At 41.9% G+C, this 18,419-nt stretch overlaps 1 protein-coding gene across 1 annotated transcript in view; it reads right to left on the bottom strand.

Moving 5' to 3' along the window:
* The window catches only part of Trpc4 (transient receptor potential cation channel subfamily C member 4), a 155,287-nt gene that overhangs the window by 37,636 nt on the left and 99,232 nt on the right, over nucleotides 1-18,419 (bottom strand). The window contains exon 4 of the mRNA XM_032898421.1: nucleotides 12,513-12,849. Coding sequence (XP_032754312.1) covers nucleotides 12,513-12,849 — 337 coding nt within the window. The remainder of the gene's footprint in view (nucleotides 1-12,512; nucleotides 12,850-18,419) is intronic.

Raw genomic sequence — 18,419 nt, forward strand, 5'->3', positions numbered from 1 at the left:
ATGGAACTCATTCCAGAAAGCCACAACCAGTCAAAAGTACAGTTATGGAGCCCAGTCCTAATGGGTACAGCTACAAAACACCCAGCACCAAGGTTCAGGGAACACTGTAGAAGAGGGGAGCAGAAAGATTCTAAGGTCCAAAGGATTAGGGGTTTTGCTGTGAGCCTTTGTCTCCTGGTGATGTCAGAAGCTACACCCCTAAAACCTCACATACATCTGTCCCTAGTTCCAGGGGATCCAACCTCCCCCTTCTGACTCAGAAGGCACCACAGGCACAGGCACAAGTGCAGACAAAATACACATCCAAATAAGATAAAAGAATGGTAAAGTCTTTAAAAAGTTTCAGTTTTTAATTTCTGCATAAATATTTTTTTCATGGAAAATGTCATGGAATGTTCTTATAAGCATGTTTTGGACTATATTTTCCTCCTAAGGCAAATGACTTAAAAATTGGTGGAAAATAGTTTATCTGGAAAAAAAGGAAAAACAAACCGAACACTTCCCTCTAGTCAAGTGGTCAAAGAACCTTTGATTCTTTATGCAGTTGGTGCTTTGAGAGGTCGACTATCACTCTGTGAGAATGGATGCTTACGGCAATCCTGCCAATTAACTAAGTACCACAGACAGGACAATGACCTCAGTCCCACATCCAGGATCAATACAAATCCCTGTTTATATATAACCAGCTTTTAAATATATAATTTATTATTACTTTATGTCTATTGTTTTGCCTGCGTGTATATCTCTGTGGGGGGTCAGAAGCCCTAGAGCTCGAGTTACAGACAGGCGTGGGCTGCCATGTGGGTCTCAGGAATTGAACCCTGGTCCTCTGGAAGAGCAGCCGGTGCTCTTAACCGCAGAGCCACCTTTCCAGCCCTTCCTCTTTCCTTTTCTAATAGAAAATATTACATTGTATAATTCTCTGGAATACTTATAAAGTATGTATATGGGTCATTATTTTATTCCCCTAATCTTATTAAAATAAGATTCTATTTTTAGAGCCTAATGAGAGCTTTCAAATGATCTAGCACTATGAAATATTAAAGAGATAAATTCATTTATTACAGCTGCATTCATCAAAATAAATGAGACTCATGTATAATAATGGTAGCCTGAAATGCCACATGTAAAATACCACATTTGATAGCTGCCGAGAAACACAGGAAGTTGAAAAGATTATAATTGCTTTTTTTACTAAATGCAAGAAAGAGTCAGATTAACTATAAATATCATAACTTGTCACATCCTCATGAGAAATGTAAGAAACGAAGAGCTGTCAGACTCATAGAGAAGCATACCACCCTTCCAGTCTCCCGAGAGAACAAGAACACAGGGCCAGGGGGCTGGCTCAGTGGGTAAAAGTGTTTGCCTCTCTAGGTAGGTGGTGAGCTCAATCCCTGTAATCTATGTAAATGCTGTAATGTGTGTGGTACAGGATGTGCAATCCCAGGGACCACAAGTCAAGCTCAGAGTCAGAGATCGGATTACTAGGAAGCTTGAAGGCAGGCTCATCTGAAGTGTGCAGCCCTGTGACAATAAAAAAGAGAGATTCTGCCTCAAAAATAAGGTGGAAGACAGGAACTGACACCCTCTGTGTTCCACTTCATGCCTCCCACTCATACTCAAGAGGGAGATTAGACTGGGAGCCTGGAACTGCAAGGGTTCTTTGTGTGGGCAAGGTATAGGCCTGGTCCAGGTACCTCTCATATAAGGAGCAAACTGCTTACTTAACCCGAGGAAAGGCATAGTCCTGGGTGTCAGGTTTATAAGAACAGCCAGTGTCTTGGATTATGGCTACAGGAAATCGGGAAACTAAATGCTCCGGCAAAGTTTGGCTGCCATAGAGTGAGGGCAGCACCACAGACCTCAAACCATGAAGCTTATACAGAGGCCCCGTTGTGACCCTGGATTGGAATAACGATGCCCTCCTCCCCCAATGTTAGCGTGCTGGCACTAACATCCTAACTAGACTACCCTCTGAGACTGTCTACATAAAGTAATCCCTCGAACTTTCATGTCGGGGTGGGGTCATAGCTGACAGTTTCAAGAAAGGAAAAACACAGAACTGAATAAGATGAGCTGGATTTCATAGCTGGTAGGAAACTTAGAATTTACTTTGTATAATGAGGAAAACCCTTTAGTACACAGGACAACACTCTCCTCTTGCACACTGAAGGTATTTTTTCCCCTGGTACAATGAATGGCAGGATCTTGAAATCCAGTCCATGGGCACAGTTTACATGGAAAGACAGCACAAAGAAGCAGTGTGACACTCTGCTGTGTTGCTAGTTAATGGAGACACTAGGATTGAGTTTGAATCTCCAAATGTGATGGCCAGGACAACAATTTCTTACTGGGCGGGTTCTTCAATACCCACTATTTATTTCATTGTAGGTAAAATTGTGCCAATCCCCAGAGCTCAGAAGATATGCACACAAAGCCATTGATTGGCTTATGTGTTTTCTGTTAGCTTTCAGTAGAACACAGAGAGATGAGAAATGCTAGGTAAGTCACATGGGCGTGGTACCAGGCAACACTGGGATTCTATGACTTTCAATTAAAAGATTCTATCACAGCTGTGAAAGACTTACAAGCAGTGTTTCTTGCCACCAGTACAACTGCAATGTTTGATGGTTAAAATAGCTGACATTAGATTAAGATCTGTCATCTACAAGTAGACACAGACTTGATCTGGCCCTGCCTCAGAAAGGGTGAATCAGATCTTTGACAGGCAAAGCATGAAAAGATAGCTTCTGGCCAAATACGAAGAGTTCTCTGGAAATTGTGTTGCTCTGAAATTGATGGAGACAGACATTCTACCCTCCAGTCTAGCATGGCTTTCAGTGTGCCCTCTCAGGAGAAATTTTGGCAGAGTATGGAAACCTAGTCCATGTATCTCTCTAGAGAGGACCACGAGTTCAGCCTCTCTTCGTGCATTTGCGGTTCAGTTGTTTGAACTTGTATGTATCATCAGATGTAGCAGATCTGAAAGTACCTGCAAAGACATCAGAACATTGATGTCAGAGGGCAGAGAAGGCCCCGTGATGAGCAGTGAGAGAAGCAGTTGTAACCCTACTCCGTGGTCAGATTTCAGTTTAAGAGGTCTTTAAAAGGTAGGTCCAAGGAAATGAACTTCGCCTGGCCTATAAGGCTAATGATCCTGAAACCTGTAAGGCTTCTGTGCAGTCCCTAGGGATGGATTTCATGTGACCCTCCTGATCACTCAGCATCTCACCTCACTTCAGACACAATACAAGGGGAAACAGATATGGATAAAACTGTTTTGTTTTGTTTTGTTTTGTTTTTTCCGGGGCTGGGGACAGAACCCAGGGCCTTGCGCTTGCTAGGCAAGCGCTCTACCACTGAGCTAAATCCCCAACTGGATAAAACTGTTAATTAGTGATGTGACTCTTCAAGAACTCATATCAAGACTCTAACTTTATAGATAGCATTTTCAATTAATGCTTACTGATTAATGAGTGACATAGTTTTAGAAGACTCATTCTTTAAAGAGGAATTTATTCATTTATATTTGTATGAGTTTTGAACTCCTCTCTCTCTCTCTCTCTCTCTCTCTCTGTGTGTGTGTGTGTGTGTGTGTGCATGCATGTGTGTGTGTGTGTGTGTGTGTGTGTGTGTGTGTGTGTGTTTTATATGTGTGTGAAGGACTTGGATCCCCTGGAACCAGAGTTACAGTTGATTTTGAGTCTGCTGTGGGAACTGAACCTGTGACCTCTGCAAGACCGTCTAGTGTTCCTAACTGCTGAGCATCTCTTCTGCCTTGAATGCTTTTTAGTTTTCAAGCGTCAGGTTGGAGTATCATCTTATAAATGCCCTTCTTGCCACACACACCTGCTTGATGGCTGTTGCCTTTTAGTCTGCTGTAATCACGTTAGTGAAATGCCAAGTTTTATCTGTCCTGGCAACAGCCACCACATTTTTGAACAAACAAGTCATTCAAAAACAAGAGGGTGCTAGTACAAACCGAGATGCATCCCAAGAGTTAACTATTCATGGAAACGGAAAAACATGGGAGAGAACAAAGCTTCGGGGAACTTCTGTCACAATGTGTTTGTCCTGTTCCCACAATGGAACATTTCAACATTGTGTTCTCTCTCTCTGTCTGTCTGTGTGTATTTATATACAGATGACACAATTTCTCAGTCCTGTGGTAGAAGCCTTGTTACAGGCCTTGAAGTCCAGGATGGAAACAGCACAAGGAGAATGGGTCCCGGAAGTCCCTTTCAGACATGCTCTGGGGGTTTGGATGTTTGTCCTTTTTGTTTGTTTCTTTTTTAACCTCTCCAGCTGCTTGCTGTTCACGCAGAAATACTTGAGGGGTTTATCCTGAACATGGTTGTGAGGATGCAAGGGAATAGGCCACCTCTGACTTCACACTCATCAGTCAGTTCAGATTTCAAGCTTTGGGGTATAACCATGTCACTGGGAGGGCTCTTTGGCCTTACCCTCTCTTGCTGTGGCTGTGTACACAGCCCTAAACAAACAGCAAGGCATCTTTTCACCAGAGTTATCCCCAAGGGCTTACCCTTCAAGGCCCAGAGCTGTTGAGGCTGGCATCTATAGCCCCTTTCCTGAAGACAGAGGTGCACCGTGAGACTTCAAATCAGCAAAGATAGAAAGAACACAAAGAATTCCTCATGGCTGGAAGTTTCCTTTGCTTTTGAATCAGGGAACTGAACTCTGTCTCTGGGCTCAGAGGCTGTCTCTGTCCGAGATGATTGTATTACTAGAAGTTATTTTCCTTAATGGAGAGTGACATGATACCAGATCCCCCAAGAGACATTAAGTTAAGGGCAGCTTCCAGGGTCCTGAAAACCTCAGTGGAGTGGAAGATGAAAGCCCGCAAAACTCCCTTTCTGAAGGCAGCTCAAAGGAAGCTATAGATGACCTCCCATTGGCAGGTTACTGTACTCTCTGAGGATACTCTCTGCTATCCCACCCTTGCCCCCTCCCTTGCCATACCCCACAAAGAGAAAGCACTGGGAAGGGAGATAAGTAAGCCACATTGTTCTGACTGTGCATTCTTTGGTCCTCCATGGGGGAGTAAATATTAGAGACGTACGAGAGTGATTACCCCTTAACATTTCCTTAATTCAGTGAGGGGAATGCCAAGAAAACCCCCGAAGCCTGAGGATTATACAGCAAGAAGAAACGAATACTCCACACTCCCTGATGAACCATCTTCGTGACAATTAACTGGTGTATTTCTTTCTTGGTCTGGTTCAACACGGGAAAGGGAAAACCAGGCAGTTTGTATAAGTGGGGCAGCTAGTGACAGCCTGAATGCTAACTGTTCTGTGTGTCTGGGTTTGCAGTACTTTTGCTAAGTCCATGTAGGATGCAGGAAAAGCTGTGTGTGGCTCTTCTTGCCAAACTCAAGAGAGACTTGTAAGGACCACAGAAGACTACACAGACTAAGTAACTGCAGGGTATACAGTGGTTGAGGGACTACGAGGTGTCAGACAGAGTTGAATCTGATGCTGAGGCCCCTCCAGTACTCAGGCACAATAGGGCCATCTACAGAGTGCACATCCCTGGAATGTTGACATGTCCATTCCTGGCAGAGGTATTCAGTGATTCCCAGAAAGCCGGACATCCAGGAAGAGCTATAGGCCTGAGTGCTGGTTGGTTAGTGAAGACCTATCTCCTGCTGACAGCTGTCTTCTCTAAGGCAGCAGGAATGGAGAAAAGCAGAGATCTGTGTACCGTGGGACTGGAGTCAAAGCATGGGATATATGTAGATGAACACATCCAGGTCCTTCAGGACATGGGCCAGTCTTTCATTAAGAAGATAAAATCTTTAAAGTACTTATAAGTTTAAAGCTTTTAGAATAGACCCAGTTCTTTGCTGGTTGGATTTAAGGCCTACTCTATAGGAGGAAACACTAACTGTACTGTAAACCAGGCTTGGGAGTTCACAGGCCCTGAGAGTAGACCTACTATTGTTTTTCTGATAAATGGGTGCAATATCAAACTGACCTCCAAATCCATACCTCTGTACCCACACACTGGTGAAGCTCTCAGACCTCATCAGAGAAGCACCGTTGTGTAGTGGTTTACCCAGGAACTCACAGTTGCTCTAAGTGTAGAGAATACCAGTGGAGTGGTTAGCCATAAATGGGACATCTATACCACTCCTTTCCCTAGGGTTCAGGGGCCATTAATAGGAAGAGGAGGAAAGACCGTACTAACCAGAGAAACCAGTGTCTTCTGGGCATGGCAGGACTTCTGTGCTCACAAACTCACGGCAGCTGTGGTGGCCTGCACAAGACTCGCACAAGACCAATCCTGTCAGCATTCTAGATTAAGGAGGACAGAGCAAGAGCTCTGTCCCCTAACTACAGAGCTATAAATAGCTGATGGCTTTGGGGGAGGCAAAGTCATTTTTTATGAAGGTCGCGGCTCCTGATAGGTTGACCACGTCCTGGTGGAGGGACCTACGCCAGGAGGAGCACATGGCCTGCACAAATCAGACTTGAAGGGTGATTACAAGAAGAAGATGCAAAGTTATAAGTTTGGGAGGTGAGGATGGACCTGGGGGGAAAAGGGGGAGATTCTGGGAGGAGCTGTGCAAGGAGTTGAAGAGAATCTGAAGAAAACACACTATGAGATTCTCAAACATTTAGGAAAATGTTAACAATAAAAGAAGCTGGTCTTACATCTTAATAACTCAATGTTTCAGGAAGTCTGTGTCTAAGAGTGATCTCATTCAAAAATAGAGACAGGCTCTGTAATTTAGGTGGGCCGGGTAGAGTGGCTGGAAAAAGTAAGACTACTTTGCATCTAGATTCTGGGGAGTAGAGTGTTTCATAATTGTCATATGAGAACTAAGTCTGGAGTGAAGTCTTTTTCCATAATTGTTTCTCGTCCTTGAGTGTGTTTAAGTACCTCTGCAATTTCTGAATCAACTAAGCAAGAGGACAACTTAAAATCTCAACTTACTGAAAATAATTCCCAGTGCTTCTGACTGTCGTCAGCAGACTGTCAAGAATGGCTGATGCGAGACTAATGGGAATAATTAATCTGTGTTTGAAGACATCTGAAAAACCCTACGTCTCTGTGGTTTTGTCCACTATTTTAGCAGTGGAGATAAAAATTTAAGAAAACAAAATGAAGGAAGCCCATAGTTTCAGTTTAGTAAAAAGAGGTGCCATGTCAGTCTCAGACAGAAGTGAGAATATATGACTTGGTTCTGATAGTTAACACCTAAACGTAAGTGCTTAATAATTAATTAGGAAGTTTGAGTGATGTAATAGCATTTTCATAGTATCATCTTTAATTTCAATGCTTCCATGAAAAATCACAGCAGAATATTTAAATTGATGGGAAAACAACAACGTTTCTTTGCTCCAGTTGCCTTGTCAGTGATTAGCGGAAGCTGCATGAGGTACATCTTTAAAATGTGTGCATTTTCACTGTGAAGATTACCACATTCCACTTAAGATGAATTCTCTTTAAAAAACGATTAACCGAACAAGACACCTTTCACATGTATCTCTCATGTGTATCTCTCAACCGAAGTTTAAATGTTAAGAATGTTCTTACAATCAAGGGAACTTCACTCTATGCTCCAGAAGCTGATTCTTCGAAACTAGAAAGCAAACAGGTACACTTACAAGTACTTCCGCTTCCTCTCTCCCTCTCTTCCTCCTCTCCTTGCCCTCCTTTTCTTTTCTCCCTTCCATCTCTCTTCCTCCTCCATCCTCCCCCTCCCTTCCCTTCCTCCAAGACATTGCTTATTTTGGCACTAGAGAGCCACAGTGTTTTATCCCAGTGGGAGCGATGAAGGAGAAGACAGCAGCAGAACTATGGGGTGGCACAAAGGATTCAGTGTGCAAAACGTGATGCTTGCTATTGTAGTGGCCAGTGTGCCTCCTGGAGTGTTACACCTCTAATAAAGTGTATGCTCTACTCAGTCACATTGTGCCTGTGTAAAGGCGTAAAGAGGCGGGGGATGGTGCACATGTGTGCAGAGTTGGTGTTCTAGAAAATTCCTGCTTCCTGTAATCCTGTCTCTCCCATTCCCAGCACAGTGTCTCACAGAGAGACAAGGTTCTTTCTTTGGAGGCCCTGGGATTTGTTGTATTAACAAGCACCTGCTGGCCCTTTGATTCTAGACAAGGAATGAACTTTTGAAGCCTGTCTCCTCTCTGGAAAACCAGCTATTCCCATCATTTAATATAGCCAGATGGAGCAGAGTTGCTGTGACATCCACAGCAGAATGTGCATTCAAAATTTTCAGCGTCAATGTGGTTGTGCAACTATACTCATTATTATAATTTCTAACTAAGGCAAACCAATTCAAGTGCCATCCAACCCTTTGACCTTTTTATTTTGGTGTCTAGCTTGCTTTTCGTTATTTTGTCTTTTTTTTTTCTTTCAGAGCTGAGGACTGAACCCCAGGGCCTTGCACTTGCTAGGCAAGTGCTCTACCACTGAGCTAAAACCCCGACCCCTAGCTTGCTTTTCAATATGCATCCCCTTCCTATCTATACGAGGTACCAATATTCTCAGAAGCTCTGTAGGTTTCAGTTTTGGGGTGTTAAATTTGACACATGCTGTCATAACCTGACAGAGGTCATTTTCCCCAGTAAAGAATTCAGTTACTGTAAATCAGTAGGTGAACAGACAACAATTTAAATATTGCTAAATATTGTATATCTTGATAGTTTACTGCACATAACTGTATACAAGCAGTGCTGTCCCACCAGCACAGACAGATAAGCAGGAAGATAGGAAAAATGTGTCATGCTGTAATGGTTGACTGGGTTTCGCTTGTCTGTTTGCTTGCTTGATACTGCAATAGTCCTTCAAAATACCAAGGGGCTGCTCTGCCATTGTGTTCGGATCTGTAGCTGACTACAGCTCAAATGTTGAGCTTGTTTGAGCGTTGTGCCATGGGGGAGGAGTGGAAGAGATCTATGTGCTAGTTTCTTATAATTGTAACACCATTTTGAGCTGATTGAGAGGCTAGGTGCTTTAGAAGTAAGGGTGAAATTATGAGTCATTGAAGACATATATCTTAGTGATAATTTGTAAAACAGGGATCACTGATGTATGACTCAGTGGCAGAATGCATGTTTAACATGCGGGAGACCCAGGGTTTACTCCGTAGCACCAAAAAAGGGGAGGAAACAAAAAATGATCACAAGATTAAAATTATACATATATGTGTCACAATAAAAATTACACATACATACATATGTGTATAATAATGTATATATGTATATAAAAGGGTCACAGGAAGATGATTGTTGGTTTTTACGAGTGTCAAGAGGAGAATAAGATCAACATTATTAAATCCATGTCACCTGTTTGGCAGACTTAGTTGAAAATTTTCAGACTTCTTAACTTCAATGTTTTACGTTATATAATATACAGTAAATGAGGGAAATGAGAAGCCAATGTTGCTAAAGAAAAATTGCTAAAGCAGCCTGCGACCCAGGCAAGCTGGGGAATGTGGATATTATGGGCACGTCTTGCTTTGTGGCTAGCAATTCTCCAGGCCCTATTTTTAACAGAGCTGAGATTCTGTTCTCTGCTCCATCATCTCCTCACTTCACCCTTCTCGTTGTGCTCGCAGAGCACAGATTTGCATGCTGTCTGACTGTGGCATATTCTTAGGCATGACTTAACGCCAATCACTTCAGCAGCCATTTTCCTTTCTGCTGGGAGCAAAGCATTATTTAATATATGACAACCCTCACCAAAGTGCTACTTTTGTGGAAAAAAATGCTATCAATTTCGCAAGTTTTTGCTAAGTTAATTATATAAGTATATATATACATACGTCTATGTACATGTGTGTGTGCACATGTGCATGTGTGTGTATTTATTTTTGTGTTATACAGAAAACTATGGAACATTTTTTTTACCTGTTATATTTAGTTATTGTGGACCTTGAGTAAAAACTCAAACTGGTTTTTGGGAAGGTCTGAAAACTAGTATCACTAGTAGTAATTTTTTCTTTAATTTTATTTATGTGTATTAAGTGTTTTCCTACATGTGTTTATATGCACTATATAGAACACACAGACACACACACAAATATAAGTGTCCTGCAGAAGAGCTGACCCCCACTCCTTGAAACTGGAGTTACAGATGGTTGTGAGCTGAGTTTCTACGTTGGTGCTGGGAACAGAACCATGATCCTCTGCAAAAGTAGCCAGTGCTCTTAATCATGGAGTCACCTCTCCAGCCCTGAGTCATTCTACTTTATTGTTATAAATCTAGAACCACACAGGAAATGAAACTGTCTTACTTCATCAGCTATCAGCCTTGGGCAAAACGTATGGATGTTTCACTAATGCAGCCATCAAATCAGACCACATTCCTTTAATCTAGACCACCTGTTTGTAGAAAGACCTCAGTGCTCCTGCCCCACTGCCATCTTCTGCTCCCTTTTGAGAGCAGCAATTCCCTCTCCCTAATGACAGCAGCTCAGTAGACTCGGTGGGACATCAAATGCCATCAATGAAAGACCTTTCCCTTTCTTGATGAAGGTACCGAAAACCCCAAGGGCTTGTGACTTCTCATCATTGAAGTCAGTATCTCCATAGCATCCCAGTGAGGGCTCACAGCCCTTATAATTCTGTGTCCTCTAAAGCACTGTACACCCAGCCTTAGCAAGGAGGCTCTCAAGACTCAGCAGTATCTCTCTCTCTATTTCTCTCTCTCTCTCTCTCTCTCTCTCTCTCTCTCTCTCTCTCTCTCTCTCTCTCTCGATCTTCCTGATCCATACTTTTTAATTTTTTTTTAAAAAAATTATCTTTTCACTCTAAAAGCTTTCAGATCAATTTGCTCCCCCTAGTCATATTATCCTGAAAAGGCTGCCTCTAGCAGATGCTTCAGCTCTTTGGAGTGATAATACATGTAAGACTATACATTAATCACCAAGTGTCTCTGATAGCATTTCTTTCATCCACCTGCTGAGGAATACGCTGCTACAGATTTAATACACAGCAGGAGATCAAAGGTGGTTTTAACTTCAAAGTTAGCTGTTTTTATTTTTTTATAATATTTATCATTTTCTGCAATTCTGATCATTAATTCCTTACTGATTCCCTCCAGTGAAATTTAAGCTCCATCAGGCCAAGTGCCTTTCGCTTGCTATGTAACTGTCCCAGCCATTACACTCTTTTAGGTATCCAACGTATCACCATTGATTTCATGAAGACTAGCAATGAATACTATATATGCTCACTACAGGCTGCACCTGTAAGGTTTTCCTCTAAAAGTTGTATATTCCATTTGGGGAGTCAGGATTTTCAGACATCTAGTGTGAGTTATGAATACATAAGATATGACCTCTTAAGTGCTTTAGTAAGAGCTACTCTAGAAAGTTTCTCTTTGAAGAAAATTAACATAAATTATGTCCCTTATGGGAGATAATTTGATTGACAGTGGTAATTTCGTCTTACTATCAACTTCATTGCTATAATGATTTTCTAAGGAATTACAGATCTAAACTTTTCTTTTACTTTAAATAAGCACATCGGATAAGTCAGGACTGACTCTAAAGCTCACTTGAGACGGTATTTACAAAGAAGTAGTAACATGTAAAACACCAATTTCACATCATATACTGATCTTCATTACCACTTATACTAAGGTTTAGGACTGAAGGTGAGTCACCTTCTTTCCCCCAGCTGGTCCTCATGTCAGAGTCCTCGCAGTTTTGAGGTTAACCCAAGCAGATCTCCTGGTATTATGAATCATGAAATGTGCCATGCTGGGTCTGAGACCAAGGGAAACTGAGAAAATATGCTTTCTCAGCAAACCACAGTAGGGTGCAGAAGAGGATAGTTAAAACGCAAATTCTAAGCATTGACTACGGTAATGGAAAGGAACCAAGCACAGTTTTTTAATGAGTAATCTACTCTGATTGTAGCAGTTCTAAAATAATTAGCTATCTCTGGTAACGTGGAGATTTAAATATTTTTCTATTGTTTAATTTCCTATTTCTCTAACTATAGAATTTACTGAGAAAAACAATAGATGAAATATATATCGACACATAGATTCAGTAGTTCTTTAGAGACACATACTTATCTAGTGGAAGGCATATGAGAAAACTAGGGGTTGCAGGTCTAGTTCAGTCAGTGGCAGGCCACCTGCTTGCCCCTGTAAAGGCCCTGGAATCAGATGCCAGCACAGGAAAGAAGAGATTATGGTTGGCCAATGGGACACATCAAAAAGATGCAAAAAAAACAAGCAAGGCACAAACCCTGAGCCACTTGTGTGATAAGGAGTCATCAACCCCTGTAATCCTGCAATCTAAGATCACCTTTCCTGCATTGCATCTGAGAGCCAGCACAACACTTGGCCAAACATTTGTTTGATTTGGCAGATGAGGTCTTAGAGCTCCCCTGGGCAGAACCTGTGCGTAATCTCTCCCTCCGCCCCAAACATTAGTGACTATTCTTTCTAAGCAACAAAATTCCACGGCAGAGACACGTTCGTTATGATATTTTCTATAGTAACACATTTACCCAGGACCCACGGTAATATCATCCACTCCACGATGGTTGGTGGTGGACCTTGCCTGTTCAAGTCTGACCTGTCGATGTGCTGAGAGGCTAGCAGCAGCAGAAACAAAAAGGTCAGATAGGAGGCTGTGTGGCAGATAAACTTGATAAATGGCTTTCTGATGAACAGTCCAAGTGGGCTTTTGGGAGCTATCAGGTAGCACACGGAGAAGACGGGGAAGAGTAGTCCTATTATGAAACACGTCACCATCTTCACCGCCCAGTGTCTTCTCCTCCAGCCTGGGAACTCATCGTACCAGCGGGAAGCGAGCAGCTGCTGGCAGTTGGGCTGAGCAACAAACTAGGAGGAAAGGAGAAGGAAAATTAGGTCCCCGTTGTATGTAATGACCTCAGTTCATCAGGAAGAACTCAGAGACGTCCTTACCCTTTACCAAGTAGTTTTAGTAAAAGATAATGACACCCTCGAATATTTTCCCTAATTTCATTTTAAAATCAAATTTTAACAAACCATGTATTTTTTGGGGGTAAAGCAATAGTAGAATTTAAAGACACAAGCTGTGGTTCACCTGATCTTAGAGTAAAATAACCAAACAAGTGAAGCCATTCTAACAAAGACCATGCAATGGGCATTTATTGAACTCACGGTACGGTGCTGTGTGCTAGGCTTAAATGAAGTCAAAATGGCGACCTTGTACTGGAAAGGGAGGCAGAAGGAAGGGATAAGAATGCACACAGTATCCTAGTCTTATTCTCTGTTGTTGTGATCAAACACACAAAAGCAATTTGGGGAAGAAATGATTTATTTAGCTTGCAGGTTACCGTCTATTATGCAAGAAGCCGAGGTAGGACTTGGGGTGGTAACTCAGGCAGAGACATGGAGGAATGCTGTTCATTGACTTCTCATCTGTCTTTCTTACAAAGCCCAAACCCCCAAGCACAGAATTCCTGTTCCTAGCAGGCTGGGCTGAATTAGCAATTTAGAAAATGCCCCACAGACATTCCTACAAACCAACATAATGGAGGCTGCACTTCATCTGACATTCCCTTTTCCTAGGTTTGCCAGTGACCCTGTCAGGTTGACAAAAACTACTCAACACACAAAGGATATCCTACCTACAAAATACGGCCAAATAGTTAAGAAAACTTACACACATAGTATATGAAATGAAAGTGTTTGCGTCACAGTTTCCTGCTTTAGTTATTTATCATGACATTACACTAATTTTCATTTCAGTTTTTCACTTAACATTATCTATCATATGCACACATGGATTTCGTTCTCATAGAAACAAATGTATTTTCAACTGGGTCTGGTTAATAGAAAAATAAGCATATAATAGTATGAACAAGCTAATGAACATTGTCATAGCTGAATTTAGTAGAAAGATCACTGAGCATATTATCATATATACTAATCAATTATTATATACAAACTATTTCCCAAATATTTTACCCAGTAACACACTTAAGGTGTAAAATATATATATATATATATATATATATATATATATATATATATATATATATGTGTGTGTGTGTGTGTGTGTGTGTGTGTGTGTGTGTATGTATATATGCATCTTTTTCCTCTTAAATGAGGAGTTATAAGAAATCACTATTATTATTCAATATTTCAGATCAAAATGGAGTGTTTAAATATTCTGTCCAGATTTCTTACACACAAGTTTCTTCTTCACAGTAACTGGCACCCCAGCATCATATGATCGGAGTTGCAAATGATCAGGGATGCCTTTCAGAGAGAAGAAAGCCATTCAAGACAAAACCCGGCAGGGGAGTACCAGCCTACACTGGTGGTGAAGTGTGCAGTGGGTGTGAGGAATGGTGGGCTAATTCTGCATGAGGCCAATACTTAATACGACCCTTGAGAAGAACTGTTGACATCAGAAAATAGCTTTCTCTGCATGCAAACTAGATGCCTGCCCTTTCACGGCTCTCTTTGCCTTTCTCCACATTCCCCACTCTTCCTCAGCCATATGGACCTGGTAAGACCTGTCTCTGCCTCCTTTCAGATGGTGTGCAAACAAAAATTCCCTGGGTGATGAGAAAGGACGCTTCCTAGGGAAGATAGAGAGGCAATGGAAGGATGGATTGAGAAATCCAGTGTCCGAGGTGTTCCACCATATTGGTTAGATGAATGACAGTTGGTCTTCTTGTTCTGGACACTTACTAACCCAAGCATGTAAGAGTGTGCAGAGAGCCATGAAATAAAGAGAAATTTTATGATACTGACTTAAGTAAATACCGATAAATCAAAGCATTTCCTCCAAGTAAGGGTCAGGAGGGCAATCTGCTTTTTTATTGTTTCTATTTAAGTGTCTTTAAGACTCTGTAGAGAGGAAAGTTTGAATTTATATCAAAGAATCTAGACTCTCACTTGTTTTTTGGCCAAAGTCAGAAGTGAAAACAGAGTCCTGATGCATCTACAGCATGGTTAAAAAATTCTTAACAGGATAGAACTGAGCCCACTGAAGATAGAAAAATATGACTGTAAAGGGCTATGATCTCATCAGATTTCAGGCATAAACAGATCAATCAAGAGATTGCACAGAGAATAACACATTTCATATCCTCTGGGAAACTGGAAGAAAGGTTTAGAGGTGTGTCACCATGGTCTAAATGAGGTTAGGTTCACAACTCTACCCCTCCTGAGCCAAGTCATATCAGGCAGGGAGAACCCACCGTTATTTTGGCTACAATTTTAGAGTTTTTAGGCCATAACCAACTGGCCACTTCCCTTGGACTGACAGCAATGTCGTATCTAATGATGGAAGAGAGTGAATGTTTTGTCAGCTGCTTTGGTATCCAAGGTATCACAGACACCTGAGGATCCCTTTCTGACAGAAACAAGCTGAGGGCCAACCCTTAGACACATGTGCCCTTAGTCAAGCTACAAGGTTTACTTAAGATGTACTTTTTTAGTTTATGTGTATGCCTGCATGTATGTAAGTGCACCACATGTCTACCTGATATGTACAGAGGCCAGAAGAGGGTGTTGGATCCCCTATCACTGGTGTCACAGACAGTTGTGAGCTGCCATGTGGGTGCTGGGATTAGATAAGATGTAACCCAAATCTGGCAGTGGAGGTTTTACTTGGCAGCCTATGATGTCTAGCTGGGGCACTGTCTCTCCTATTTTGGGAGACTCTGCTCCTTCTGCATGTGTATATAATTCAGAAAGGTTCTGCAGTAGTAGGTTCCACATGGCTTTTCAAAGGGCTTCCTCTACCCTGCCCTCATCCTTTTTATCCCTCCCATTGAGTTTTCTCTTCATCTTTCCATGGCATTCAATTGTATCTCTCCTTTCAGGGCGAACCTCTACTACCTCAACTCCTTGCTAAGTACCTAATGTCTGTGGTCATTTGGATTGTAGCACACAAATCAAAAGCCGGAAGTTGACATCCATACATAAGGGAAAACAAAATATTTGTCTTTTGGAGGTTCGGGGCTCTATGTCTTATCACAGAGAATTTGCTCATGTTTGCTCATTGCTGCTCTATTCATAATGGCCAGAAACACAGTTTCCATGGGCTTTCTGTTCCTTTTGTTGTTATTGAAGGCGAGCCTTAGTCGAAGGTGATCTTAGTCGGTGGTGATCTGATAGAATGCATGGAATTATTTCAATCTTCTTGTATCTGTTGAGGCCTGTTTGGTGTCTGATTGTATGGTCAGTTTTGGAGAAGATTCCATGAGGTACTGAGAAGACATACTCTCTAGTTTTGGGGTGAAATGTTTTATAATCTGTTAAACCCATTTGGTTCATAACTTCTGTCAGTTTTACTATGCTTCTGTTTAGTTTCCTACATGATCTATCCATTGGTGAGAGTTGGATGTTGAAGTCTCCCACTATTATTTTATGAGGTTCAATGCAATTTTTGAAAGTTTCTTTTATAAATGTGGGTGCCCTTGCATTTGGGGCATAGATGTTCAGAAATGAGAGTTTATCTTGGTGGATTTTTCCTTTGATGACTATGAAGTGTCCTTCTCCATCTCTTTTGGTTGAAAATCTATTTTATTGGATACTAGAATGGCTACTCAAGAAGTTAGACTCCCAGAGACCCAAAATAACCTACTTTTAAAATGGGGTTCAAAGCTAAACAGAGAATTTTTAACAGAGGAACTTTTGAATGACCACCTTACACCCATCAGAATGACTAAGATCAAAAACCAAAGTGGCAGCACTTGCTGGCGAAGTTGTGGAGAAAAGGGAACTCTCCTCCATTGCTGGTGGGATTGCAAACTTGTAGAATTACTCTGGAAATCTATCTGGTGATTTCTCAGAAAATTGAAGATAGTCCTACCTGAAGACCCATCTATATAACTAAAAGATGTTCCACCATACCAGAAGGACACATGCTCTACTATGTTCATAGCAGCCTTATTTTTAATAGTCAGAAACTGAAAACAACCCAGATGTCCCTCAACTGAAGAATGGATACAGAAAATATGGTTCATTTAAATGATGAAATAGTATTCAGCTACTAAGAATAAAGACATCATGAATTTTGCGGGCAAGTGGACGGAACTGGAAAATATCATCCTAAGTGAGGTAACCCAGACCCAAAGGGACATGCATGGTCTGTACTCACTGATAAGTGGATATTAGCCAAGTTCAGATTATCCATGACACATCCCACAGACCCAAAGAGGTTAAACAAGAAGGAAGGCCCAATGAGGATGCTTGAGTCCCACTTTAAAAAGGGAACAAAATAAACATGGAAGGCAGAGGGAAGGGGATGGAAATATGGGAGAAAGATCAGGCATAGGGCGAGACAGGAGAGAGGTCCAGAGGGCCAGGGGAATGAATGGAAATTTGCAGCTCCTGGGGGTACAGGGTGGAGGTTGGGAGAATCTCTAAGAGGTCTGGAGAGACCTGGAATAGGGAAGGCTCCCAGCACTCAATGTAGGTGACTTTAGCCAGTGGGGATATGGAACTTGAAGAGATCACCTCCAGTAGCCAGACAGAACGCTTGGTGGGGGGATGGGATGTCATCTTACCTATAAAACTTTTGACCCAAAATTGCTCCTGTCTAAAAGAAATTAAGGGACAAAAATGGAGCAGAGACTGAAAGAATAGCTGACCAGTTACCAACCCAAGTTGGGATTCATCCTACAGGAGGGCACCAATCCCTAACACTCACGCTATGTTGTAACTGTGGACAGGAGTCTCACATGGCTGTCCTCTGAGAGGCTCTATCAGCAGCTGACGGAGACAGAAGTAGATACTCACATCCAAGCATGGGCCAGAGGTCAGGGACCCCTATGGAAGGTTCACAGGAACTGAAGTGGATGGCAACTCCACAGGAAAACCAATGGTGTCAACTAACCTGGACCCCTGGTAGCTCCCAGAGACTAAGCCACCAACCAAAGAGTGGGCTGGTCTGAGGCCCCTGGCACATATGTAGCAGAGGACTGCCTTGTCTGGCCTCAGTGAGAGAGGATGTGTCTAATCCTGTAGAGACTTGATGTACCAGGGTCGGGGGATACCCAGAAGAGGCACCGTCTCAGAGGCAAAGGGAAGGAGGGATGGGGGAACATGGAGGTTGGGCAGCATTTGGGATGTAAATAAATAAAACAATTAATTAATAAAAATGCTTAAATCAACTTAATAAACTCCCACTGCATAGACAGGAACTGAAACATTAACTACAGATAGAGCAAACTGAACGGAACAGACAACAAGCGCCACAACGGTGCTGTCCGGATGTGGTTGAGTTAGAGTTTACTCTTCCTCCATATTTTCAGCTTTCCAAACCTCATACCCCAAGTTTCCACTACAAAATATGTATATTCTAGAGGCTACCATTCTGCCTGGTTTGGGAACTTCTACCCAAGTTTTTGTTTTGTTTGCTTTTTTCAAAAAATATGTTTTTTAATGTTGATAACAAGGTTTCA

Source organism: Rattus rattus, chromosome 3 (assembly GCF_011064425.1).
Source record: "Rattus rattus isolate New Zealand chromosome 3, Rrattus_CSIRO_v1, whole genome shotgun sequence".
NCBI lineage: Eukaryota > Metazoa > Chordata > Mammalia > Rodentia > Muridae > Rattus > Rattus rattus.